Raw genomic sequence first — 25,778 nt, 5'->3', positions numbered from 1 at the left:
AAAAGACATCTGCTTTCCTCCTCAAATGACAGATCTGTCATGGGTGTGATTGTGTTTGGCAGAAGCATAAAATGAAGTGGTTTGAACAGAAAAGTGAGAGTCAGGATGGTTGGGCAGGTGCCTGGATCTCTTTTATTTGGAAAAGGCTCTGAGGGACATGTGCTGCTACCCCTGATCCAGGTCACAGGAGAATATAACTTTATATGTATGTATATATAGATATATTTAAATATATATATTTATTTATTTATATTTAAATATATATATTTAAATATCTGTATATATTTAAATATCTATATGTGAGGATATAACACTGTATAAGTCTTTAAAAATCACTGGGTTTGCAAGTCCTCCTGCAATGATCCTACAGAGGCCACACAGGATGTTTGGTGTGTTTTAATCGTGGTCTTATCATCCAGTTTATGTCTCTGTTACTGATATCTAACATTTACTTCCCCGTGTTGTCATATTGGTAACATGGTTTTGGATTCTTAGACAAGGTCCTGTAGAAGAGCAAATAATTATAATACTCCATAAATACTTCCTTTTTTTTTCCCCTTGTCCCAAAAGCACCAGAGCTTTAGTAGCTTTTGACAGTCTTATTGTTGGAAATTGTGTCACCCATCATCATAGGTAAAAATCCTGAGTTGGTGTTTTTCTTTGGTTCAGTCTTTTTGCTCATTCTTGCATTTTTACACAGTATTTTTTTGACTCGGGGGTTTTTTAGGAATAAAGCTGTATTTTCCTGAGGATATTTGAAAGGAAGAAACTGAAAAGAATCTAAAATCCAGTTTAAGACAGAGCTGAAGGAAGTTATGGAAGAAATCAAAGCTGAGATTTCTGTGTAAGAAGTTCCTTCAGTCCTGTACGTCTAAAATAATGAGTATGGATGAGAGCCATGGACTGAAATGGGGAGCTCTTCTGACAAGGAGCCAGAAGTAGCTCCTTCAGGTTATGCTTCTGATGCTTGAAATAAGATCTGGCTGCTAAAATATTTCATTTCCCTTCTGATTCACACGAGAAAAGGTTAAGAACCTTCACCTCCACCTCAAGCAATGACTGAAGTCAAGTTATAGAAATTCTGGGAAGGCAACTGATGCTCTTGTCTTATTCCATTACTGTTTTCCCAGAAGCCAGGGGAATGTAGTCATGGTATAAGAAATTGTCTCTCATAACTAAAAGTTAGTTTTGGATGTAGGATGTAGGCTCTGGGAGCTGAACAGAAATGGGTGAAGGATGTGATTTCATCCCCTGTAGGCTTTTCAATTCTACTCCTTTTTGTTTGACTCCAAATCCTGTTATTGCTGAGGTCACCTTAGTCCTCATCTCTGCTGGATTCTCCCCACAGTGAGCTCCAGGAGACTCTGGCATCAGGAGAAAGGGCCATCCTCAGGCTCATATCACCTCTCCTGGGTCCATACTCCTGCTCACCCGCAGCTGTGGCTCTGCTGGAAATCCCACCTGTCTTTGAGGAGCAAAGAGCTGGGCCGTGGTTATTCTGACCCCGCTGATGGCAGACAGCAGAGATGAGACCAAACATTTCTGCAGCTCCTGCAGTCTGTGACAATCCTTTGAGTTGTATTTAATTAAAGAGTGCACACAAAGGCTTTGTTTGCAGCAGCAGGCTGTGTGATAATCCTCTAACAACTCTTGGGATCCTGCGGGAAGGAAAACTCTCATTAATAAAGACTTTGGTTGTAACTCCATGTGAGAGCTGCTGCAGGATTGAGAGCTGCAGGAGATCACGTCCAGGAAAACATTCCCTTCATCTTTCTGCTCAAAGAGCAGGAGAAGCAGCCCCTCCACAACAAACCCACACAACTGGTGACAAACCCACCACAACTTTTACGTGTTGTCTTGGCCATGCCAGGAGGGATTAGTGAAGGGGGTGTGGGGTGTTATCAAGTTTCAGCTTCAACTATAACAGATATTCCCAAGAAACTGGATTATTTTTCACTGTCTGATGTTGATGTGAGCTAACCAGAGCTTGTCGTGTCTTTCCTTTATATTTACTTTTTGGATGGGCAATGGGAATCCATGTGCTCCTCAGCCCCCTGTCTGGGTGGCCAGTTGCCCACAGAAAGATTTTGAAGCCCAAAATCTCTTCCTTTTCCACAACATAAAAAAAAACCCAAAACCAAACAAAACCAAAACCAAACAAACAAAAAAACCCACCAGAGCTGGGGAAGTAGTAAAGTGAGTTTGTACCAAGCTGTCTATAAAATCTACTCCAACTTTTCTAGGACAAATACACCAAGGAAAGAGACTTATTTAGTCCCTTATCCCAGGGAATATCCCCCTTGACAGGCAAGAGTTGCAGCTCTTGAGGGGTCTTTTCAGCCATGAACGTTTTGCCAACTGGGAGGTGAATTGAGGCAGCTGAACTTGTTGCCTTGCTCACCATCCTACCAGAGGTACTTGTGACCCACCAACACAAAAAGACACACTTTCTGTTTCCTAATGATGCCCAAAGCTGTGATATTTTCACATTATTTTTTATTCCACTTGCCTTTGTTGGCCTGTATCAGTGACAGCTGTGATATGTGAGGGTTATTGCTGTTATCACTAAGGAGGGAGAAGAGGGTTGCTGTGATTGGGTTATTTATTTACTTGTTTACTTAATGTGGCAAATGAGCCATAAACTCGAAGTCCTCCACTGTGAATCTGTTTGTTGACCTTGGTGATTCAGTTAAAGGTCTGTAGACATTAAATTCACACATCACTGACCTCCTCCAGCTAAGTAGTAGGTGTTTCAGTTTGAACTAGTCCAACTGCAGTCAGGGAAGTGGGATGAAAGCCTTCAGAGCTGATGCTTGCTAGCTCTCTGTGGGCTAGGAATGGTAAAAAATCAGTTCTGACTGAACATAGAGCTTTGACTCAGCTAAAATTAAGGGTGATATTTCCCACTAAGAGAGAAGTCGAGATGCATCCCACTCTTTGTTTGCTTATGGAATCTCAAGATCATTAAGGTTGGAAAAGAGCTCTGAGATCATCAAGTCCAGCCACTAACCCAGCACTGCCAAGTCCCCACTAACCCTGTCCCCAAGTGCCACATTTACACAGCTTTTAAATCCCTCCAGGGACGGTGACTCAACCACTGCCCTGAGCAGCCTGTTCCAGTGTTCACACTTTTGATGAAGAAGTTTTCCCTGATATCCAACCTAAACCTCCCCTGGAACAACTTGAGGCTGTTTTGTCTCATCCTGTCCCTTGTTCCCTGGGAGTAGAGCCCGACCCTTCCCTGGATCCATCAGGGAGTTTTAGAGAGCCAGAAGGTCCCCCCTGAGCCTCCTTTTCTCCAGGCTGAGCCCCCCCAGCTTCTCCTGCTGCTCCAGCCCCTTCCCCAGCTCTGTTCTCTTCCCTGCACATACTCCAGCCCCTCAATGTCATGAGGGGCCCAAAACTGGACACGGAATTCAAGGTGTGGCCTCACCAGTGCCCAGCACAGGGGGACAATCCCTGCCCTGGTCCTGTGGTCACACTATTCCCGATCCAGGCCAGGTGCCCTTGGCCTTGTTGCCCACCTGGGCACACCTGGCTCATGTTCAGCCACTGTCACCAGCACCCCCAGGGCCTTTTCCAGCCCCTTTTCCAGCCCCTCTCTCCAGCCTGTGGCTGTTGTGGGGTTGTTGTGACAACTCACCTCACCTAAAAGATCCCAAAAAGTCAGCACCAGCACTACAAAAGCCAAGATCACCTGTATTTTGGTGGTTTAGCTACTGGACACTCTTTTTTTCACTGGTTTGCCTAACACAGATATATTTTTCTCTTGGACTGTATGTAAAAAATACGCGATTTTAAAAATTATACCTGTAATCAAGTTTACCTGAGTCTATCACAAGCTCACTTTTCAGACTACAGCCTTATCTCTGTTTTGAAAGGTGATAAAAACAGTTACTCAAAAGAAAATACGGGGCCACTGAGGTAAATATGCAACCTAGCAACTTAGGCCTGATTTTTTAGTGAAGGGAAGAAGTGGCAGTGAAGTACTTGCTAATGGGTTTGGTGCAAAAATTGCTGCATAAAAAAATAATAATAAAATATATTGTAGAAGCACACAGTGCTTTGCCAGCCCTGATCAAGGTTAGAGCAGTATGAATTAATTTTAAAGGGAAAACTGGAGGTATTTATAGATGTGACATGAATTTGGCAATAGCTTAAGTCCAGAGAGTTAAAACTGTCCTTTGAAAAATGCGGCTGTTTTGAAAACATTTCAGTCTTTATTTTTACAGCAAGTGTTCTGCAAATCTCTCACGCTTCCCCGCGTGCTTTTTTGAGGTTAAAATAAAAAGGCAACAAGCACTGTAAATCAAAACAAAATGAATTTATGGTATTTTAGAGGAGCCAAGATCAAATTTCCAAAGATCTGTTTCCCTTTGGGAAAAAGAAACATTTGAGAATGAAGACAACTCCTAATGATTCTCCCTCTTCTCGTGTTTGTTTTATTATTTATTTTTGATTTGACTAGAAACCCACATAATTAATTGTTTATACACCGCTAATCAAGGCCTATTCCCAACCTAAAGGAAATTACAATCTGAACCAGGCATGGTATGAAACAGGGAAGAAAACTAAAAGGCCAATAGGAAACGGTGAGAATAAAGTTAATGGGCTAAATTATTTTATAATGTTAATCCAAAGGGCAATTTACAGCAAACAATTGTTCCTTCAAAGGATTTCTGGACCTTCCCCTTTACAAACTTGTCTGGCAAATACATGGGTAGAGCAACAATTACACGTTTTGAAACGAGACGGGGAAAGGGGTTTTTTTTAATTTAATTTATTTTCTCTGCCTATTTCGGATGAAAATTTGTGCTTTTTCCAAAATCCTTACGAGTGAACACTGAATCAATGACTTTTTACAGGTTCATGCCATGCCTTCATAATCTGTCCCTGAAGCTCACACGACTCGTGTTTTCTCCCACATCACATTTGACAGTGAGGGTATAAACTCAGCCCAAGACTTGTGCTCTCCTCACATCATTCCCCTCTTTCCACCTCTTTGCAGCTGGATTTCTGAATAGGTTGCTCCCTCTAAATGCCCTTTTTCCCTCTGAATGCCCTTTCCAATCCCTTTAAAAGAGATGGGGTTTGGTGCAGCCTCAGTTTCTGTGTGTAATTACCATAGCAACAGTCAAGGTGTCCCCCCAGGTTGAGAGCATGTTGGTGACAAGGGGACACGGTGATATGTGTGAGCTCCTGTTTCCTTTTTTTGGAGTTAAAAATCAATATTTTCACACTTTATGATTGAGGCAGTTCATGTAAGGAGTCCACGATTAATTACCTGAACATTCACAGCCACTGTTGTATTACAAACACAATATAATTAAGTCTGACTGAGGAGAAACCACTTGAGGGAAAAAAAGTGTTGTCACTGGGAATTTCCTGCTTTTTAGCTCCTTGATCTCCTAATCTGCATCAGAGATTTGGTTCTTATTTGATTTGGTTTTTGTTTTGCTTTGAATTAGCAAGAGCCAGGAGACAGCCCCTGTGAGGATGGAGGGAATAAACCATGAAGCCCAGATCCCACTGCTCTTGGCATGAATATTAAAGCTGCTGTCTCCCTGCCCTACATAGCTGGTGGTTTTGGTTATCCAGGCAGGGTTCCCGGAGCACAAAGTAGCAGGATTGCTCCTGATCATCAGGAAAAAATAGGTTGAGGGGTTTTTTTTCCCTAAGGGAAATGCAGATTTCTCAGCAGGCTCCGGGTTGCACTCCCTTCTCTCAGGCAAACAGAGAATAAGGCTGGTTGTGTGTCACCATTGTGCAGCGGCCCTGGAGAGCTCCAGGTCACTCCATGAGGCCATGAATCCCCAGGGATGCATCTCTGAGGGTGGGTTTTGCTCACTCTGTCCTTCTCTGCCCTCTCTGCAGGCGTCCAGCACACGGCCAGAGTGCAGCATCATGCAGGAGATCGAGGAGGAGCGGAGCCAGTGCTTGGCAGAGCTTATTGGGGATAACCAGACTGCAGGTATGGGAATATGGGAATGCTCTCTTCTCTCCCTGGCCAGCAAGCCAACATCCCCCAGCCTCACATCTGCTTTCCCCAGGCCATTTCTCACCCCTGCCAGAGCAGGGGAGTCACTCCAGGTGATCCTGAGCTCTTTAAGAGGGAGAGAAAATAGGCACTTCCAAAGCACAGTTCAATCAGCCAAGAGTTGGAATAGCTCTCCAGGGTTCCCTTGCTGCCTCCCAGCTGGGTAAGCCTAACTTAGGTGTGTTTAATCACAGTCATCCATCTCTCTGAACTGGAAGTTCCTTAACCAGTTTTTCCCTGGGATCTGAAAGCCTGAAGTTCCCAGGTTCAAGGGAAGCCGTGGCGAACTTCTTCCATTAAACTGCCCTCCCATCCCTGTGCCAAGGTTGCTCCTGTCCTGGTGGTGAAGCAGAGGAAGGGAGGGGGTTTTCCAAGGCTGCAAGGTATCTCTGGAGTTGGGGCAGGCAGCTGAGGTCCTCTCCTTGTTCGTGGAGCACACACCACACCAGGCAGTCCTCCTGGAAGGGTCTCTGGTTTCCTTAATCCACTCCCTGCTTCAGTGATCAGGAAAGGAGGAAGGAATTTGGCCCCAAGTTAAGACATCCAGTTGGATCTCTCCCCCTCCAAGTGCCTCTCTCAAGTCACCAGTCTTGTTTCTGTAGGTAAAAGAGATGTAGGGACCAAGGTTGGGCTGTCAGGATCCAAAAAGAAGGGATCACATTGCCGGGGGAAAAGGTGGGAAGATGCATATCCTGCTTGATATTTACACCCCTCTTCCTGAAAGAGGAAAAAGGGGAAGAAGATGTGTCCTCATCCTCTCTCCCTTGGCATTATGTGCAGTCAGGCCACAGGCTGAAGGACTGTTCCATGCTGCTTAATGATGGAATAACATCCTGGGACAAGCTGATCCCAGGAGGAGCTTTACTGGATGCAAGGAAGGCTTTTGGCCCTTGCTTTTATCTGCTAAGAGACGGTTTGCTTTGATATGGAAGCTGTTTCAAGTGTCCCTGTACAGTTAAGTGGAGCTGTTTGAAGAAATGTTCTCCTGGAATCCAGTAAAGGGAAAAGTCAGGATAGTTCAAAACATTCATCTGAAAACCAGCTAAATACTTCATTTCGTTTTTGTGGATATTTAAAGAAATTCGATTACATACAGTTCATTAAAAGCAGAAAAATAAATACTTGAAGTGATAATATTTTTTTCTGCTTTGTCAAAATGATTTTTCTCATTGGAAACTTTAATCTAAAACAGCTTTTTTTCTTTTTTTTTCCTCTCTAACCACCAAATTAAACTGCTGAAAACATTTTTCCCAGTTCTGAAGTAAAAACAGGCAAAAGCCCTTAATGCCCAAGCATTAGCAAGTATAGGGAAATCCTTTGGAAGGGGGGGAGGTTCACAGTGGAACACTGAAATATTGGCCTGGGAGAAGTCTACATTTCCACCAGTCACTACTCATGAACAATGATTCAGAAATTGCAGTTGTGAGCACTGTAAACAGTTTTTTGTCCATGGATTGGAGTTATGTCAGATGTTTGTGTACATCAGCACGCCCTGAAATGGTCAGTGGTGACACTGGTGTGGAACAGGGACGTGCAGGGACACAGGGCCAAATTTCACAGGGCAAACTCTGTGGAAGGCAGCTGGAATCCATTTGCCTCAAAACATCAGCAGGTATTTAAAAGCTCAGTACCTGACTTTAATCTAGACACTCATGGCTGCCCTGGAGTGAACAGAAAGAAACCAGAATCTCTCAAGTGTTGGCCCAAAAAATGACTCTGTGTGGATCAGCTTATGGAGAAGTCTGCTTTGAAGGTGGTGTGGACAGATGATTTCGAAGTGCCTATATGGGATGTGTTTTCCCTGTGGAGTGTTTAAGGCACAAGTAGGTCAAAAAAAGATGTTTTTTCTGGAGTGGGGCTCCATAACTTGATAAATGGAGCTGAGCAAAATAAAACTTTGACGTTTGTGGGTGAAGGTGAAGTTTGCTGGGGAGAAATCCCTTGAAGGTGCTGATAGGAGATCATATGAAGGTGATGAGTGTCTCATCTGAGTGTTGCTGGAAAGAAAAACCCCAGTAAAACTCGCAGGAAAAATGTAATTTTAACACGGTTCCATCCCCCAGAACAGGAGGATGGAAAGCAATTGAGATTCCCTGTGATCTGCAGTGTAATACCTTGATTTATGGCCAGGAGGTGTGTTGCCTTCTGCACATTCCACATCCTTTGAGCGGAAAGAAAATCACTTGAGGTTTAACAATTTAACAACCAATTTGTTATCCTTGCTAATTAAATGAGTGGAAATAAGCAAACACTGTTTCGGTACATTGTGGGCATAAAGCTTTGTTTAGAAGCCATTATTGATTGTATTGATCAGAGGGGCTTAATCACAGCTGTAATTTGATGTGTCAGATAGATTAGTCACTCATTAAGAACACTTGATGGTGGTGCTGAGGGTGATCACTGGATAAGCAGGATTTCCATTGATAAACAATAACATCTGTCTTAGAGGTGTTTTGCCTTCCAACACCCATTCCTGGTGTTCATTCCTGGGAGGGGGGGAGGGTATAAACATGAAATCAGTGCTGTCTTTTCAGATTAAACCTCTGTGCTCTCAGTACTGGTTGTAGGTGCCAGTTGCTGCTCCTGGTGCCGCCAGTCCTGGACCACAGGACTCCTGTTGATTGTTCTGCCTCTCTTATGAGACCTCACTTAGACTCCACCTGTCTCCAGCTCTGAGGTTCCCAGCACAGGAAGGACAGGGACTCCTTGGAGAGAGTCCAGAGGAAGTCACCAAGAAGATCAGAGGGATGGAGCAGCTCTGCTGTGAGGAAAAGGCTGGGAGAGTTGGGGTTGTTCACCCTGGAGAAGAGAAGCTTTGGGGTGACTTAATTGTGACCTTCCAGGACCTGAAAGAAACCTACAGGAAAAATGGAAAGAGATTATTTACAAGGGCCTGGAGTGACAGGACAAGGGGGGAATGGCTTCAAACTGAAAGAGTGGAGGTTTGAATTGGACAATGGGAAGGAATTCTTAGCTATGAGGGTGGGGAGGCCCTGGCACAGGTTGCCCAGAGAAGCTGTGGCTGCCCCATTCCTGGAAGTGTCCAAGGCCAGGTTGGACGAGGCTTGGAGCCACCTGGGCTAGTGGAAGGTGTCCCTGCCCATGGCAGGGGGTGGGACTGGATGATCTGTGTGAATCCCTCTATTCCCTGCCAGGAGTGTGATTCAGCATCTGTGAAGTTTCCCACATTTGAGGAGACTTGACAGTTGGGCTTGATGATCTTAAAGGTCTCTTCCAGCCTTGATGATTCTATGATTTTATGATTCCATGACCAGAGGTCACGAAAACATGCCCACCTCTGATGAGGAGAAGTTTGTTTTTCAGCAGGGGAAAGGCCACAGGGAAAAAAATCCACAGGGAAAAGCAGTTGAAGCTGACGGTGTGCACACGGGAGAATCAAACGGCTGGGAGATCAAAGCCTGGACTTTAAAGGAAGTTTGTAACCATCAGAGGATGCCAAACAGCCTTTCTGGAGGTCTGCAGGAAGGAGTGTTTTGTTTTATTGGCTTGGTGGCAGAGCTTGCCCCGTTTATGGCAGGGTGTGTAGGACGCGGTTCACGTTGCAGCACAGGGCTGGATTTCATGATCAGGACTGTCCTTGCAGTCCTGTGCCTTGATGTTTTATAACTCCATACTAAAATAACTAGCAAAGATATAAAATGACATGTGATTCAATACAGGAATGGATTTTTTACCATAAAATCAAGACTAAGTAGACTGAGACCAATTTTAGACATAGCACGGGAATGACTTTTGGTGAGGGATTTTCACTTGGTTTTGGGCATCTCTAGTGTGTTCTGGCATCTGTTTTAGGATATGATGAATCCTGTTCAGATTGTCTTGCCTGCTGACAAGATTTTTGTTTACTATGAGGGGATTCTAATATCTAATATTTTAGAGCATCATGCATCAAGCACGTTTTGGGGCAGTCACAGCACCAGTGACCCTGCAGTGCTGCTTCCTGCAGGATTGGTGCACTTTTTAGGCAGCTGGGAGCAGGTCAAGTTTGGGGGTCCAGCTGTTTCATTCGAAGAGTTCCCAGATCATCCCAGATTTTCAACAGCCAGTGCCTCTGGGAGTCCTTTCTGGGCACCTGCAGGATCAGCTCAGCCAAGGCTTTGCTCTCTGGTTGTGCAGAGCTGCTTCTCTGGTGGCTTCTCCCACCACTGCAGTGTAAAACAAATAAATCAGGTGATTCCGTGGCACTTAGTAGTTTCAGGAGCTTGTAATAAATAGAGCTTCTCAGTCCTCTGCATTATTTTTAAAATGTATGGGGAGAACTTTTTGCTGCCTTTCAGTGCTTACAGAGGGTCTGTAAGAAAGGTGGGGACAAGTGTTTTATCAAGGCCTGTGGCAAGACAAGGAGTAATGGTTTTAGACTACTAGAGAGGATATTTAGATCAGATAGAAGGAAGGAAATTTTTAAAATGAAGGTGGTAAAACACTGGCACAGGTTGCCCAGAGAAGCTGTGGCTGCCCCATCCCTGGAAATGTCCAAGGCCAGGTTGGACAGGGCTTGGAGCAACCTGGAATAGTGGAAGGTGTGCCTGCCCATGGCAGGGAGGTTGGAAGTGGATGACCTTTAAAGGTCCCTTTCAACCCCAAATAGTCCATGACTGTGTATTTCAAAAGTGAGGAATGCAATCCTAGCCCCACCAAAAACCAGGATTTTACTCCAGGTGCTTTTTCACCCAGGACATCTGCGTGCAATGAGACTGCTGAGCTGATAATCCAGGGAAGCTCTCCCAATATTTGGGACGAGGAGAGTTTGCTTTCCAGACTCACAGATGGAGGTAAATCCCTCTCTGTGAAGCGTGGCTGAGCTCCTCAAGGCTTGCTGCAAGGCAGGTCTCACCCCTGCATCGCTTCCTGCTGACTTTCACTTGCCTTTCTGGTCCCAGAGCACAGAGGAGCATTTTTGGGCTTGGTTTTAAGGAAGCTTCACTTCTCCCTGGCTGTGGTTTATAAACAGTTCAGCTGAAACTGAGGCACACAAATAAAATAATTAAAAAAAAAAAAAGATGAACCCTCTCTTTTTTTTTTTTTTTGTTAAAAAGCCAAGAAAGTCAATCAGGTCCAGCCTCAGCTCATTATCTGTTTATCTCATTATTGGTAATCAATTTTCTCTGCAATCAGATACTGTTTAAGAAGCAGGGGAGTCATTTAGGGATGGCAGTTAAATAAGGAGCTGTGACTTGTGTTTGGGTGGGATGAGAAGCTCTGGAGACCAAGCTGGAGGAAGCAGGACATCCTACAATAAATGGCCTTCATGGAATCACAGAATCACGGAATGACTTGAGTTAAAAGGGACCTTAAAGACCATCTCATTCCAACCCCCTGCCATGGGCAGGGACACCTTCCACTATCCCAGGTTGCCCAGAGCCTCATCCAGCCTGGCCTGAAGCTCCAGTACTTCATCACTGCACTTTATATTTGCACTCTAGACCTGTGTGTCTTGGAAGCAGGAATTGAAACCCGAAAAGAAGCCTGAAAAGTGGAAAACAGGAAAAAAAATTAGTGCCAGTCCCCCTCTCAGTGCCTGTTCACAACTGCTTGACTTCCTCACACCTCACACTTGTGGTGGGCAGTGGAGACGAGTCCTACAAGCTCATCAACGACACTATCACAGGCAAAAAAATCCAGGTGGGAAATGGCCCATGTTGTTTAAACTCTGAATTTTGCTTTTGCTGTTCCACAGGCCTGGCTTGAAAAGCCAAATTTGGAGCTTGGGGTGGTTGGGGGGGTCTCTGTCAGTCCCCCTTGAAGAAGTCAAAGCATATTTGATGGGAGAAGAAGCAGTGAACATATGGAAATTAAAAATCAAACTGGAAAAAGGTTGATGAAGTTTAAATTAGGAGGCTGTTTATTCATCACCATCTGCTTATAGTGCAGCAAGATAAGAAATAATTAATAGTTCCTTGCCTGCAAAAGTTCAAGTGAATTCTCACCTTCCAGTTGCATAAGAAACTCCTGGGATAGGTGATGTGTCAGTCCTGCTCTGTCTCTGTGTCAGAGGAGGTTTAAATTAGATAAAAATTAGATAAATATTATATATATAACATAAATATGTAAAATATTTATAAATATTCCTAAAATATTAGATATTAGGAAAAAAATATCTTCAAGGAAAGGGTTGTGAAGCATTGAAACAAGATGCCCAGGGAAGTGGTGGAGTCACCATCCCTGGAAATGTTCAAAAAACGTGTGGATGTGACACTTGAGGACGAGTTAGTGGTGAACATGGTGGTGGTGCTGTTTGATGGTTGGACTTGGTGATCTCAGAGGTCTATTCCAACCTAAATGATTCTGTGATTCCACCTGTCATTTCAGAATTGTGTAGAGCTCTCATAACTCTTGTACCACATTCATCAGCCTCTCCAAAAATCTCACATACCCTGGAATATTGGGAATGGCATTAAATGACTGCCACTGGTCAGCTAAACCAAACCCTGAGCATCTTACCAGCATATTCAAAGAAGCCTGGAGAACAGCTTAGCTTGGTCTAAAACACATTTGACCTTGATGATCTCTCAAAGGACCTGCTGGACTTCTTTCCATGTTGTCTTTTCTTAATTTTTAATTTCTTTCTTTTTTTTTTTCCTGTTACTGAGGGTCTGGGTGATACAAAGGGCCTCTTGGTTTCGTTCTTGCTCTGACCAGCAGCACTGGGCAGATCCTCAGTCCTCTCCTTTCCTTGGCAGCAGCACAAAGTTCAGCCATGAGACATCAAGACCTTAAACCTCAGACTTTCATTTGGGATTGGTACCAAAGCAAATGTTATTTAACAGAAGATTTTCTCCCAGTCATTGTGCAGTGGCCACGACACTCAGTTGGGACAGGCCATTCCATGGCTCCTCCAGATGGTCTTGCTGCATTTTAAGCCTTTCCTCATCTGCTCTGGGACTCTTCCCAGCCAACAGCAATCCATGCTGCAGCTCCTGCAGAGGGGGCACACGCTCCCTGGAAATGAGAAAGAAAGAAATTTGCCCTTTAATGTTGAGAGGATAACCTTCCTTTGATCACACCAGGAAATCTGGCCTCTGAAACACGAGAAGAAAGCACAGGTCATGGTGGTGAGCTCACCTTCAACCCTCAGCTGTGAGCAGCCCCCAGACTTTGGGCTTGGCTGCTTTCATCCAGCCCAAAGCTGGTGGCTCTTCTTGCAGGCCATCAGCCTCTTCTTGAGGAAATAGTACCCAAAGATGTTTCCCCTGCAAAGCTGTTATTTGGCTGCCCAGTCTTGCTCGGTGACCCACTGCTCAAGGAGGCTGGATGTCTCCAGTGATGGCTGCTGATTCCCAAATGAGTTTTGGAGGGATATTTTAGTGATAAACATAGCAGTCCTGCATTAACAGTTGAAGTCAACGATCTTGAGGTCTTTTCAGACCTTGATGATTCTGTGATTCCAATAGTGGTTGCTTTTTGCTGTCTGAGCCCATCCTGTGACCTGGACATCAACTGGATGCAACTCCAACAGAGATCCACACAGCACCTCATCATTCTTCCCTGTAGAGCCAACAGCTGATTTTTTTCTTTGAACTCACCTTTCTACAGCCAAAACCAGGAGATAAGATGTTAAAATATCTGTTTTCTGCCTTAAAACACTGTAGGGGTGGAGGCTTTGCATTGGTTTTGCCTGGTGCTGACTCGTCCTGGCTGGAAACTTCCCTAACGAGCAGCAGTGTTTGTTTGATTAGGGAACAGCTGCCTCGTGGCTTGTCAGGATTAGCAGCCACTTAGCAGACATAAATCTTGTGTTGGAAAAGGCATTTCAGTCTGGAGAATATGTCACATTTTTAAATGCCAGCAGACTTTTTGGTTACTTTGCTTTTAGCATGGGATAATATACAGATGCACGCTGCCTCAGTTATGCAAAGGTTGTAAAAATAAGGAGACTGTGCCATTGGAGAAGCAAATTAAAAACATTTTCAAAGCTCTGGATAATGGGTCGGATTAAATCCATCTGTGCAGAGGTTTTGTTTCTGACAGCAGCTTGTGTTTGTCCCCTTCACATCCCATCAGATTTGTGGTTAAAAAATCTCTCCTTCTTCATCTTTATTTTGTTTTTGTTTTAATGTTGACTCTATCAGAGCACTGGCACGATGGAATCCACCTTTTTTTATCCAGGATAAGTGCATTTGGAGGTATTGCAGACACCATAAATTATGTTGAAAAAGGTATTCCCAGAGGTTGAGCCAAGCCATCTTCACTAGGAATTCTGTCTGGAAATGCCAATATGGGGAAAAAAAACTTATAGGAAGAGTAGGTACCTAAATTCACAGTCTGGTTCTCTATAAATCCAGTTTTCCACAACTCCTGAAAGAGCAGAGGGATTTCAGCAAGAAGTGAGGAAGCCCTGGAATAATCCTTTAAGCATGTTCCATGTCAGAGCACTGGAGATGTATCTCTTGTTTAGAGGCTGGTGAGGAGATAAGTCATGTTTTTGGCAACCCACTTTGTAAATCTTCATCTTAAATCTTGGATCTTTTGCTTCAGTTTACATGTTCTGGAATTAGGCAGAAGGGCTTTTGATTTATAAATTTGATTTTGGAGAGATAAATCAAATTTGATTTATAAAAAGGGTGATCTGGAGGGATGAAAAAAGCCAAGTGTTTATTTAGTTTATTGGTTAAAGAAAGCCTGAAGGATTACAAACTTTTTTTTTTTTTAACTTGTTTTCTAGTAGATGTTGATGATGGAAAAACTCACAGGATTTTCGTGCTTAAAAATAATCCTCCAAAAATAGTCTCTGGTGATTTCTTTCACGCTGAGTGGAATGACTCAGTTTGGGGGCTTAAGGTGAGGTTTCCTTCATATGCCTTTGAGTGAAATTTCTGCAGACATTTAGGAATAAAGTCATCTTTTAATATTTCCTGTTGAGTGCTTGGACAGCTTCTACTGGAAGCCAGTGCAGAAGTGCAAACCAGTTTTTATAACAAGTAATGGTGTTCTTGGTGTAAAATCATGAAGGTTGGAAAGGACCTTTAAGATCATCAAGTCCAGAGTGGGAAAAATGAAATCAGTGTCTCTCTCTGTCTTGAGATACTGAGGCAAAGTCCAAGGAAAACTCTTTTCACCCTCAGTTTGGGGATCCTTTTTGCTCTCTGTGGTTGCCCAGGTTCTGCTGAAGTGGAGCTGCAAATCCCTCGCTGAGGGGTGACTGAAGGAGCCTCAAAGAGCACATCAGTGGTGGAGAGGAAATGCCCCCATGCCAGGGTTTGCCCTGGCAGGGTTGTGGTTTTGCCTTCAGCCGAGTGGTTTATCCGTCACATCCTGCCCACCGTGCTGGAGGGAGGGCAGGCACCGTCATCAAAGTACAACAAAAAATATCCAGTGTGGCCACTTTGGCCACAAAAACCCCCTGAAGCGCTACAGGCTGGGGACAGAGTGGCTGGAGAGCAGCCAGGCAGGAAGGGACCTGGGAGTTTGGATTGATAGGGAGCTGAACAGGAGCCAGAGTGTGCCCAGGTGGCCAAGAAAGCCAATGGATCCTGGCCTGGCTCAGGAACAGTGTGGCAGCAGGAGCAGGGAAGTGATTCTTGCCCTGGACTCAGCGCTGGTGAGGCCACCCCTGGAGTGCTGTGTCCAGTTTTGGGCCCCTCAGCTCAGGAAGGACATGGAGGGGCTGGAGCAGGTCCAGGGAAGAGCAACGAGGCTGGGGAAGGGAGTTGATCATAAGTCCTACAAGGAGAGGCTGAGGGAGCTGGGGCTGTTCAGCCTGGAGAAGAGGAGGCTCAGGGGAGACCTCCTCACTCTCTGCAACTCCCTGACAGGAGGGGGGAGCCAGGTGGGGGTCGGGCTCTTCTCCCAGGCAGCGATCAGTAAGATGAGAGGGCTCAGTCTTAAGCTCTGCCAGGGGAGGTTTAGGTTGGATATTAGAAAGAAATTCTTTACAGAGAGGGCAATCAAGCATTGGAATGGGCTGCCCAGGGAGGTGGTGGATTCCCCATCCCTGGAGGTGTTTAGGATGAGACTGGATGTGGCATCAGTGCCATGGGCTGGGAACCACGGCGGGGTTGGATTAAGAGTTGGACTTGATGATCTTGGAGGTCCCCTCCAACCCAGCTGATTCTATGGTTCTATGAAATGCAAAGCTGTGGAAAGCTGAAAGGGGAGCTCTGAGGGGATGGGTTTGCTTTGGAGCAGCAGGGATAAAAGCAAAAAGGTAATGAGGTGGAGATGGGGGAGGAGAGATGCCCACGAGGTGTTTGAGTGTGAGTGGGGCTGAGAGGAGCAGGGCACAGCAGGGAACACAGTGAATTTTGCAGGGAAGGGTGGGAAGATACATTTAGTAAGCCTTGAAGCCAAGCTAACCCAGGTCAAACCCAATCTGTCACGGAAAAATAAGGTAAAACCCTATTCTGCAAGTCCAGGGTGGGATGGGGAAGAATTAAAACCACAAAAGATACAAAGGAGTAAAGATAGGGAGCTGTTTCCATGCTAGAAGCTACTAAAAAGGCAGGGACACTTCAGCTTGAAAAAGAGATGCCCGAGGAGGGATATTAAAGAGGATTTTATGGTTTTTCTCCCCAGGGAAAGGGATTTTGTGGTTCAACTGTGAGTATTTCTGTCTTTGTAGAAGAACTAGGCAATGCTTAGTGAAACCAGCAATGAGCAGGTTCAAAGGGAATTCAGAAAAGGATATATTTTTTCTGTCAGTGGACACTTAAAACTGTGCAACTCCTTGGCCCAGGAGGTTGTGAGTTTTAAAATTTTCCATGGGTTCAGAAGCAAAATTGAGTCGCTTTTAATTTAAAAGATTTGTGGAAGAAAAAGAATGTAACTAAGGGGTTTTTTATTATTATTATTATTATTACACATAACTTTTAAATAGAAGATTATCCCTGATTTGGGAGGTCTCTGCTTATTGGAGCTTGGGGCAGTTGTGGTAACCCAAGGCTTATGATGGGTTTTCCTCACCTCCACTGTGATTAAATTCAGGCTGCCTGTCTGGAACTGAGTGAGTAGATTGTTGCAGGAAGCATCTTTTTGGGGTCTGTTTTCTTCAGCCAGGCAAAAGCTTAGTGCTCAAGAAGATTGATGCCATGATAATTGGCTGTAATGAGATGGTTGTGATGGGACCAAACTGGGCAAACCCGGGGTGAGCCCCCAGGCTGCTCTTCTGCCTGAGCTTGTCAGCGGGAGAATAAATGTCACCCCAGAGCTATTTACAGCCCTAACTCCTCCTGAGAGCTTGGAAAGTGCCTGCTGATATCAAGTTGGAATGAAAATGAGTTTCCAGTGCAACACACCGGCCTGTGATGGCACCCACTGATATCTCACCTTGGCTTAACCAAGCTGCGCCTTGGCCTTGCTGGTGTCTCCCATGGGGAGTGAGAGCCATGCAGAGATACCCCAGGCAACAAATGGGTATCTTTGCATCTGAGCATGGGTTCAAAGAGCAAAATGTGTGGGAATGTCATTCAGAAGAGACCAGGAGTGACCCTGTTCATTAGGGAGGACTGGATGTGAGTTTTTGGTGGGCACGGTGGTATTGGCTCAAAGGTTGATGTTCTTGGAGGTCTTTTCCAACCTTGATGATTCTGAGATTCTGCGAAAGAGAGATGTGCTGGAAGGTTGTTTTTTTTGAATTGGGAGTTCACCTGGGTTCAGAGAGTGCCTGGCACCAGCCTGCTGCCATTCATTTCTTCCCTCAGCCAAACCCAGTCCCATCCCAGAGCCGTGCCAAAGCTCTGGAAGTCATGTTTATTCATGAAGGAAAGTTATTCTCTGCTGCTTCCTAGATAAGCTCTGACTGTGTATTTGCAGTAAGTGGAGATAGGGCTCAAATAAATGGGTTTTATGCTCTAGTCTGCCAGTTCTGCAAACCACTGCGTGCCTGTGCTCACGAGAACTGACCTCATTTTTGTTTATTAACCTTAAAAGGGGAGAGGAAATGAGGACCTGAGCTCTGACTCACTTTTAGCAGACACAGTGGAAAAGATGACCACTGTGTGCAGCTGTGGTGAGGTTTTCTAATCCACTGCAGCCAGGACTGGGTCAGTGGTCTTCAACTACTTCTTCTGGGTCAGAACCTCTTAGAGGAGGGCTCTGCAAAGCCCAGTGAGGCTGATGCAGCCTTTGCCTTGCATGTGGGGCATTTGGCTTGCAAAGAGGAAGGCTGAGCTGCTGGATATAAAGATCTGAGCTCCTGTGTGTGGCCTCCAGCCCAGTCCTTGAGCAAGGCTTCAGGAGTCCACTGAGAGAGAGAGAGGTGGCCACTGGTGATTACACTAATTGCAAGGCTTACAGAGCAGGGAGGACCAGTTTGATCTGCTTATCTGAAGGAAGGTTAAAAGGCAGCTTCATTAGAGTTGTGAAGGATTCCTTCCTGCAGCCTTCCAGAAGAAGATATTTGGCTCCAGAGAGCACTTCACCATCCACCAGGGAAGAGCAGGGCAGAGCTGAGTGTCTGGGAGTCACAGTTTAAATAATTGAAAAGGAAAAAACTCTTTATATATATATATATATATATATATAATCACAAGGGTTTAAAGAGTGTACCCCAATACCCAGGGATGTGGTAAGTCCTTGGAAAAGTCACACACTTATTTTTATGCTGCTTCTCCACCCTCACCTGTGATCCTTTCCAAAGCAAAGCACAGCCCTTGGCAGTGGGTATTCCTTGGCTTTTGGTAAGAAACGAGTGAGCAGAGCACTTCTTTTGATGGAAATGAAGTTGAAGGGTAGGTTAATTCATGGCTCATTTGCACCTGCTGCATCAGGTAAGGATTGATAAACACCTTTGCATCCTTCCTACAGATACCAAGTGCAAGGGAAAAGACAACATTTATAATTAATTAATGGAGAAGCCCTCCCTTATCAATCACCAAACGTGATTTGATCAGGCCAAACAACTTGTCATCTTTGTTACATCCGTGAAGACCCAATGGTGCCACCAGGAAGAGAGGGATTTCCCTTTTCCAAGGCATATTGCAGCTGTTTCTGTCCTCAAATAATTTTCTTGGGTATTCATCTCTCACCCTGACATGGCTGAATGTTGCCTGCCAACCCCCAGATCCCAGCAGTTTGCCAGGATAAGCTCTGTCAGTTTGGGAGAATGAAAAGTATTTTCTGGAAGAGTCTTTGATAAAGGTTGTTTCTGTCCTGGGTTGGATGGAGGGGCACAAAGTTTAACCTGATGTTGTGATGGAATGATTACAATGTGAGTGGCAAGAATTGGACTGCAGATGCAAAACATCTTGCAGGTACCAATCTTTGATTGTTCCAATTCTTTAAACATAAGTTATTCATGCAGGCCCTCTTCTAATCATTGGAGAGAAGAGGACATCTCTAAAAAATTACTGAACTTTAGATAACCAACACAAGAAAGACACAGAACTGTTAGAACAGGTCCAGAGGAAACCACAAAGATGCTCCAAGGGCTGGAGCCCCTCTTCTCTGGAGCCAGGCTGGAAGAGCTGGAGGGGTTCATCTGGAGAAGAGAAGGATCCAGGGGAGACCTCACTGTGGCCTTCTGGGACCTTATAAAGTGTCCTAATAAAAAAGACCTTATAAAAGATAGGGGGACCTTAAAGGAGCTTTATAAAAAAGATTAAAAGTGAGTTTTACATGGACAGATGGTGATAGGAAAATGGTGAATGGTTTTAAATTAATAGAGGAGAGATTTGGATTAGATATTAGAAGGAAATTCTTCCCTGGGAGGGTGGGGAGGCCCTGGCACAGGTTGCCCAGAGAAGCTGTGGCTGCCCCTGGATCCCTGGAAGTGTCCAAGGCCAGGTTGGATGGGGCTTGGAGCAACCTGGGCTAGTGGAAGGTGTCCCTGCCCATGGCAGGGGCTGGAATGGGATGATCTTTAAGGTCCCTTCCAACCTAAACCATTCCAAGATTCTGTCATCCTATGATCCACTCAGAGCTCTGGTTTCCATTGGCTTCTTTAGGTTTACACACCTGATTTTAGATGCATAAATTTAAGAATTTAAAACCTGGAGCATTCCAGGGAGCTGCACAAGTACTTTCAGCACGTCTGGGGCAGCAATAAGGAAGAATGGTGTGGTAAGAGCTAACAGGCTCTGTAAAGATCTATTTACAGAGGAAATAATTTTTAAAGATACACTTTATTTGTCCTGCGAGGCCAGTCTTGCATATCTTCACTTTCTTTTAATCAAAGAAAGCTTTTGTTACAAAATTGAACACCTAAAAGCTTTCTTCATGCATCACGGGAGGTGGTGAAAAATGTCAACACAGACAAGAGATACAGATCACAAAAATGCTCCAAGTGTATAATTCAGGATATTTAAAGAGCCATCTGATACTATCACCTTGTACTTTATTTTGCATTATAACCTGTCCTGAGGTTATGGGCTCACTATAATTTATTGAGGTTCAGGGAAGCAAAGATTGTAGAGCATGAAATATCGCATCCTGAAATCATCTGTTTTCCGTGGGAAGAATCTTTAATATCTTAATACCTGTGGAGCTGCTGGCTGTTTGGTGGCAGATAACTAAAACTGAGCTTTGCACCTGATATTAGGAACCTGAAAACTGAATTCTAATGAACTCTTACAGCACGAGAAAGATACCATCGCTTATTCCATTTTTCAGGCTCTGATAAACTCACCCCAGGACTTCATTTAAAAAGTTCCGTTTGTTCATGAAAGAAGGGAGGAAAAAACCTGCAAAAAAAATCACTTTGAAATAAGCTGAGGGTTCTTTTTCAGCTTCAAAGGGGTTTTGTGTGCTCTCTTTATTGATCTGAGACAGCACATTGCCTCGGTGTGCACAGGCTGACGATGACACCAGCCTTTTTTTATAGCTCAAGTAGCAAAAGATGTTTTAAAGGAGGAATTTCAGAGCAGGGTATAATTACCCAGAAGTGCAGTTTGACAGTGGTTCTCACAGCTCCCTTTGCTGGCACGTGAGAGGTGTTTTCTCAGCGCTTCCTTCTCACCTCCCTTGTTCTTGTGTTGGGGCTGTTGACCTGAACAGCAGCACTTTAATCACATTTGGGGAAGTGTTGCAATCTAATGGGGCATCACAAATAACTGAGAGCAGAGATGCTGCAAAAAAAGGGAGGTCTGTTGACAACCCACCTGTGTAACCCAGGCAGCAATCTGTTGGAAACAACCCAAACACCTCCCTGGTGGAAATTTAAGGGAGGGAAAAGAAATATTTTCAAAATTCTACCAAGAACTCTTAAGTGGGTAACAAATCAAGGCAAAAACGTATCTGATTTCTTTTTATTTTTTATTATTTAATTCAGGTCTTCCAACTCCTTTTGGCTTCAGTATTAATGATACATTATTCAACAGTGCAGCCTGTGTGGGGTATTCCTAATGCCTTTTGAGAAATAAAAGGGTGAAATCAGAACAACATTGTAACTCTATAGAAAGGACATGCCATGTTTTTCTCCCAGGAAGGTTTTATTCTATCCAGAAAAATCTTCAGAAATGCCTCATTTTTACAAAACCCCATGTTTTCTCCCTTCATTCCAAGCTTGGATAGGTCAGGATGTCTCCCACCTTGCACCACCCTTCCACAGAGAGCATCTCCTGGCCACAGCACTGTCCCTCCTCAGCCTACAGCTGTGTTTTGTGGCTTCCCCCTTTCTGAGGAGAAAAACTCCTTCTGGGGAAGGGATTTGGCTCCTGACCCTTTGGTTGTCATCCGTGTCCCCTTCCTGCTGTTCCCAGCCCAGTCATCCCATTGCAATGGGAAGAAAAAACTGATGGCAGAAGTTTGTGGGAAGCAGAGAAGGAAGGAGGATCGTGTCTCACGTTTCAGATCAGGTGTTTTAATGCAACGGGGAGAGATAAGGGCAAGGAAGAGAGAGACTTGATTAGGCATTTCTGCCTTTTTAATCTGTTCTCTATCAACTCTGATTTGCCTGCTTCTTACACCAAATTGCTGTTCTTTCTGTGCTGATTTCTGGAAAATTACAGACCCCACCAGTGCTGAATTTCAGGGACTGGGGTAGCTGAAAGCTGCGTGTTTAAATGAAATATTTCAGTGCCTTTCATTCCAAAAGGCGCCTGCACTGAGGTGATGGGCTCCACACACCTGCTCCAGTCCCTCTGCTCCATCCAGCAGATACAACTCATATGTGTCCTACCACCTGCTTTTCTCTTCTCCCCAGGTTGCAGAAGGCAGTGGGACAACATCACGTGCTGGCCTGAGGCAGAGGTGGGGGAAGTCGTGGTGCGGCCATGCCCGAAGTACTTCAGATTCCTCACCTCTTTTCTTGGTAAGCAAATCCCAGAACCTGTTTATGGCTTCACTGCCAGTGGGGTTTCACATCACATCACATCACAGGGGGAAGCTCCATGATATAATCAGAGGGAGAAACAAGCTCTTTCCACAGGGTGAAGGAGGTTTCCAAGCCCTACATGATGCCCAAACCATCTGAGCATCCTCCCCATCCTTGCAGCACCACCTGCTCTGGATCACAGGGATGCAAAAATGGCTCCTGGTGAAATCCAATCATATGGATGTTGTGCAGTGAAAACTGAATGAGCCCGTGTGACAGTATGTTTGTTGTACAAAATGAGCAGTTTAGCTCCATCATTAATTAAGTCTCTGACAGAAAACAAACAAGCTGAAACTGCACGGAATAAAGGATTTTTATTTTTTTTTTCTGCTGAAATGACAAATTTGGCCACAGGCCAAGAAATTTAACCTGACAAATAACGGGCAGGGAAGGTTAATGGAGAAAGTCTCTTGACTCACTGGGGTGTTTGGGAGGGTTTAGTTTAAAATTCAGGTCTCAGGGGGCTGTGCAGCAACAGGGCTGTTTGTCTCCTGGTAGTTTATGGTCACTTTTTACTCTTTTTATTATGGAATCCCTGCAGGCCTCCACAGAGAATTGAGCCCTTTTGCACTGGAGATTATGGATGGAGCTGATAAGTCTCCACTTTTAGAGCCTGGCAGTCCGAACACACATGAAGGACATGGATGGGAGCAAGGATACAATATCACCCCTGTTTAACAGGCCTGGGCACTGCACTCGTTAACCAGCTGATTGCATGCCTTGCCCAAGGCCACACCAAAATTCTTTGTAGACCCAGAAGGGAAATTCAAAATCCCCGGAGTCCTATCCTAGTGCTGACCTCCCTGTTTCCAAAATTCCTGACCAGTTCATCACTCTTGTGTCAACACCCAGGGAAAACAGGCAGAAGCTGCTGTAATATCACATCTTGCAGGACAAGACCCCTGTGCATTGGTTCAGCCATGTGGAATAATTGCCTGCTGTTCCTGCTTTGTGCCCTCTCCCGAGCACAGCATTCACTCCCTGGGTTTTAGAGACCCAGCAGAGTTACTTAATCGGGAAAAAAAATCTCTCCAAGAAGTTTTCCTAATGCATCATCCCACCAGAGCAGAGCAATGAGGAAAATATTGTATATATTTGGTCATATATATATATATATATATATAGGGCAAGCATTGGAACAGGCTGCCCAGGGAAGTGGTGGATTCACTGTTTGTGGACGTGTTCAAAAATATAGAGGTGGTGTTTAGGGACGTGGTTTAGTGGTGAACCTGGCAGTGTTACATTAGTGGTTGAACTTGGTGATCTTAGAGGTCTTTTCTAACCTTAATGATCCTATGATTCCATTTTATATACATACCTATAAATATATATATACATAAATCATTATGGCTATGTTGAACTTAAGCTAAGGAAAGTGGGATGCCTTTAATTCTGTGGGAGGATGGACTTCTGAGAATCCATAAACTTGCCCATTCAGGTGCAACTATTGCTTTCTGAGTTGTCCTAGGACATCCTGGTCTCCCTGTTCCCCTGCAGAAAGGTGAAGATCTCCCATAGCTTGTGTGTCATTGGATCTATAAGGTACTTAAGAGTATCTCAAAAAACTTTGGGTTAGGTGGGTGTCGGCCTCTTTTCCCAGGCAGCTGGAGACAGAACAGCAGGGAATGGCCTTAAGCTGCACCAGGGGAGGTTCAGATTGGATATCAGGAAGAATTCCTTCATGGAAAGGATTGTTAAGCACTGGAAGGGGCTGCCCAGGGAGGTGGTGGAGTCCCCATCCCTGGAGGTGTTCAAGATAAGACTGGATGTGGCACTCAGTGCTCTGGGTTGGGGAACAAGGTGCGGCTCAGTCACGGGTTGAACTCGATTTTGGAGGCTTTTCCCAACTTTAATGACCCTGTTATTCTGTGAAATGAATGGTTCCCATTCTGGGAGAAGCCCAGGCTTCACTAAGAGCACTCAGAGTATCACTTGGGCTCTCTGTGCCCTTGTCTCCATGAGCCAAGAAGGAGCCTCAGGCACAAACCAACCCCTGACCCTTCCCTGCACAGCCACCTTGCAGTGAGCCTGCAGCAGTTGTGCTGTTCTGTGAGCAGAGAGCTCAGCAAATGTCCTCCAGCCTTGCAGCTGGAGGGTCAGCAGCCTTCCAGGGGGATTTCACAGTGCTTTGGATGAGCTTCCTCTGGTTTAATGTCGTTATCTACATCTGAACATCATCCGGGGATTCCAGTCACCGGATGGTTTTTACAAGGTCACGGTGTGATGGAACAAGGAGGAATGGCTTTAAACTGATAGAAGGCAGGTTTAGATTAGATACTAGAAAGAAATTCTTCCCTGTGAGGGTGGTGAGGCCCTGGCACAGGTTGCCCAGAGAAGCTGTGGCTGCCCCATCCCTGGAAGTGTCCAAGGCCAGGTTGGACGGGGCTTGGAGTAACCTGGACTAGTGGAAGGTGTCCCTGCCCATGGCAGGGGGTTGAAACGAGTTGATTTTTAAGGTCCCTTCCAACCCAAACCGTTGTATGATTCCATGATTCTGTGGTTTGGTTAGTGATTGATCTCAACATAAATTACCCACTTAAAGAGATCAGATGAACAGCACCATGGAAATCCCTATTTCTGCTCAGTGTGGTGAAGCAAAGGGTGACTTTCTTTGTTGGTGAAAGTGCATTCAGCATCTTAATTCCTGCTGCTTCTAAAGCAGGGGTGTCTCTACAGGATAGGTGCCAAGAACTCCATTAATGTCAACAATAATCTGGCCAGTGCAGGGAACAGAGGATGTGTGTAGGTACCCAAACAGCTCTTTAGGTGTCATGTGCTGTGCTGATGAATTTTGTGTTGAGTGTAGTAGAAATGCAGGTACTGAGCTCACAGATGGGCACCTCCACCAGGAACACTGAGGGCTCCATTCAGGTCCCCAACCATGAGCATCTGGTACTATTTGAGATGCGCTGGAGGATCCAGAAAGATTCCTCAGCTGGTGCTAAGACACCTGTATTTAGGAAACCAGTTTCCAACCTGGAATGGCATTTGTGTCGACTGGTTTTGGAGTTTTCCATAGGTAAACCTATCTCTGAGCTGGTTTTACAGTCAGAGGTGAGAAGAGGAACTTCTGAGAGGTGCAGTTCAGATGGTTTTTAGACTTTGAGTTCAGGATGAGTTGGATAACGTCAATAAACCACATATTTCTCTCCATTTACAACGGAACGATTGTGGAGTGGCTCTGGCAGATGGGGACATCTTCCAATCTGGGTGAATCCCAGCTCTGCAGAGCAGAAGTTCTCCATCTCCTCCTGTAAACAGAGCAACTGATGCCCTTCCCAAAGCAGAAAGAGCAGCTTTGATTTTCTCTGAGCCATCCACTTTGTACAGCCACACACGAATGTGGGAAGCAGGGATGGTCTGACATAAAGGCAGGGGAAGATTGCCTCTTGTTTTATGGCATTTGTTGCAAAATTAATGCCATCAAAGTTTGTGGAGCAGCTCTTCCTTTGTAGCAGTCAGTACCACTGAGTA

At 44.9% G+C, this 25,778-nt stretch overlaps 1 protein-coding gene across 2 annotated transcripts in view; it reads left to right on the top strand.

Moving 5' to 3' along the window:
* VIPR1 (vasoactive intestinal peptide receptor 1) overlaps positions 1 to 25,778 on the top strand; it is a 109,405-nt gene that overhangs the window by 31,839 nt on the left and 51,788 nt on the right. For both annotated transcript variants that reach the window (XM_027695490.1, XM_027695491.1), the window contains exons 2-3: positions 5,875 to 5,971; positions 22,134 to 22,241. In XM_027695490.1, coding sequence (XP_027551291.1) covers positions 5,875 to 5,971; positions 22,134 to 22,241 — 205 coding nt within the window. The remainder of the gene's footprint in view (positions 1 to 5,874; positions 5,972 to 22,133; positions 22,242 to 25,778) is intronic.

Source organism: Neopelma chrysocephalum, unplaced genomic scaffold (genome assembly GCF_003984885.1).
Source record: "Neopelma chrysocephalum unplaced genomic scaffold, ASM398488v2 Primary Assembly neopelma1_101, whole genome shotgun sequence".
Lineage (NCBI taxonomy): Eukaryota > Metazoa > Chordata > Aves > Passeriformes > Pipridae > Neopelma > Neopelma chrysocephalum.
Note: the sequence above shows the minus strand (reverse complement) of the source record. Positions and strands in the feature narration are given on the sequence as shown.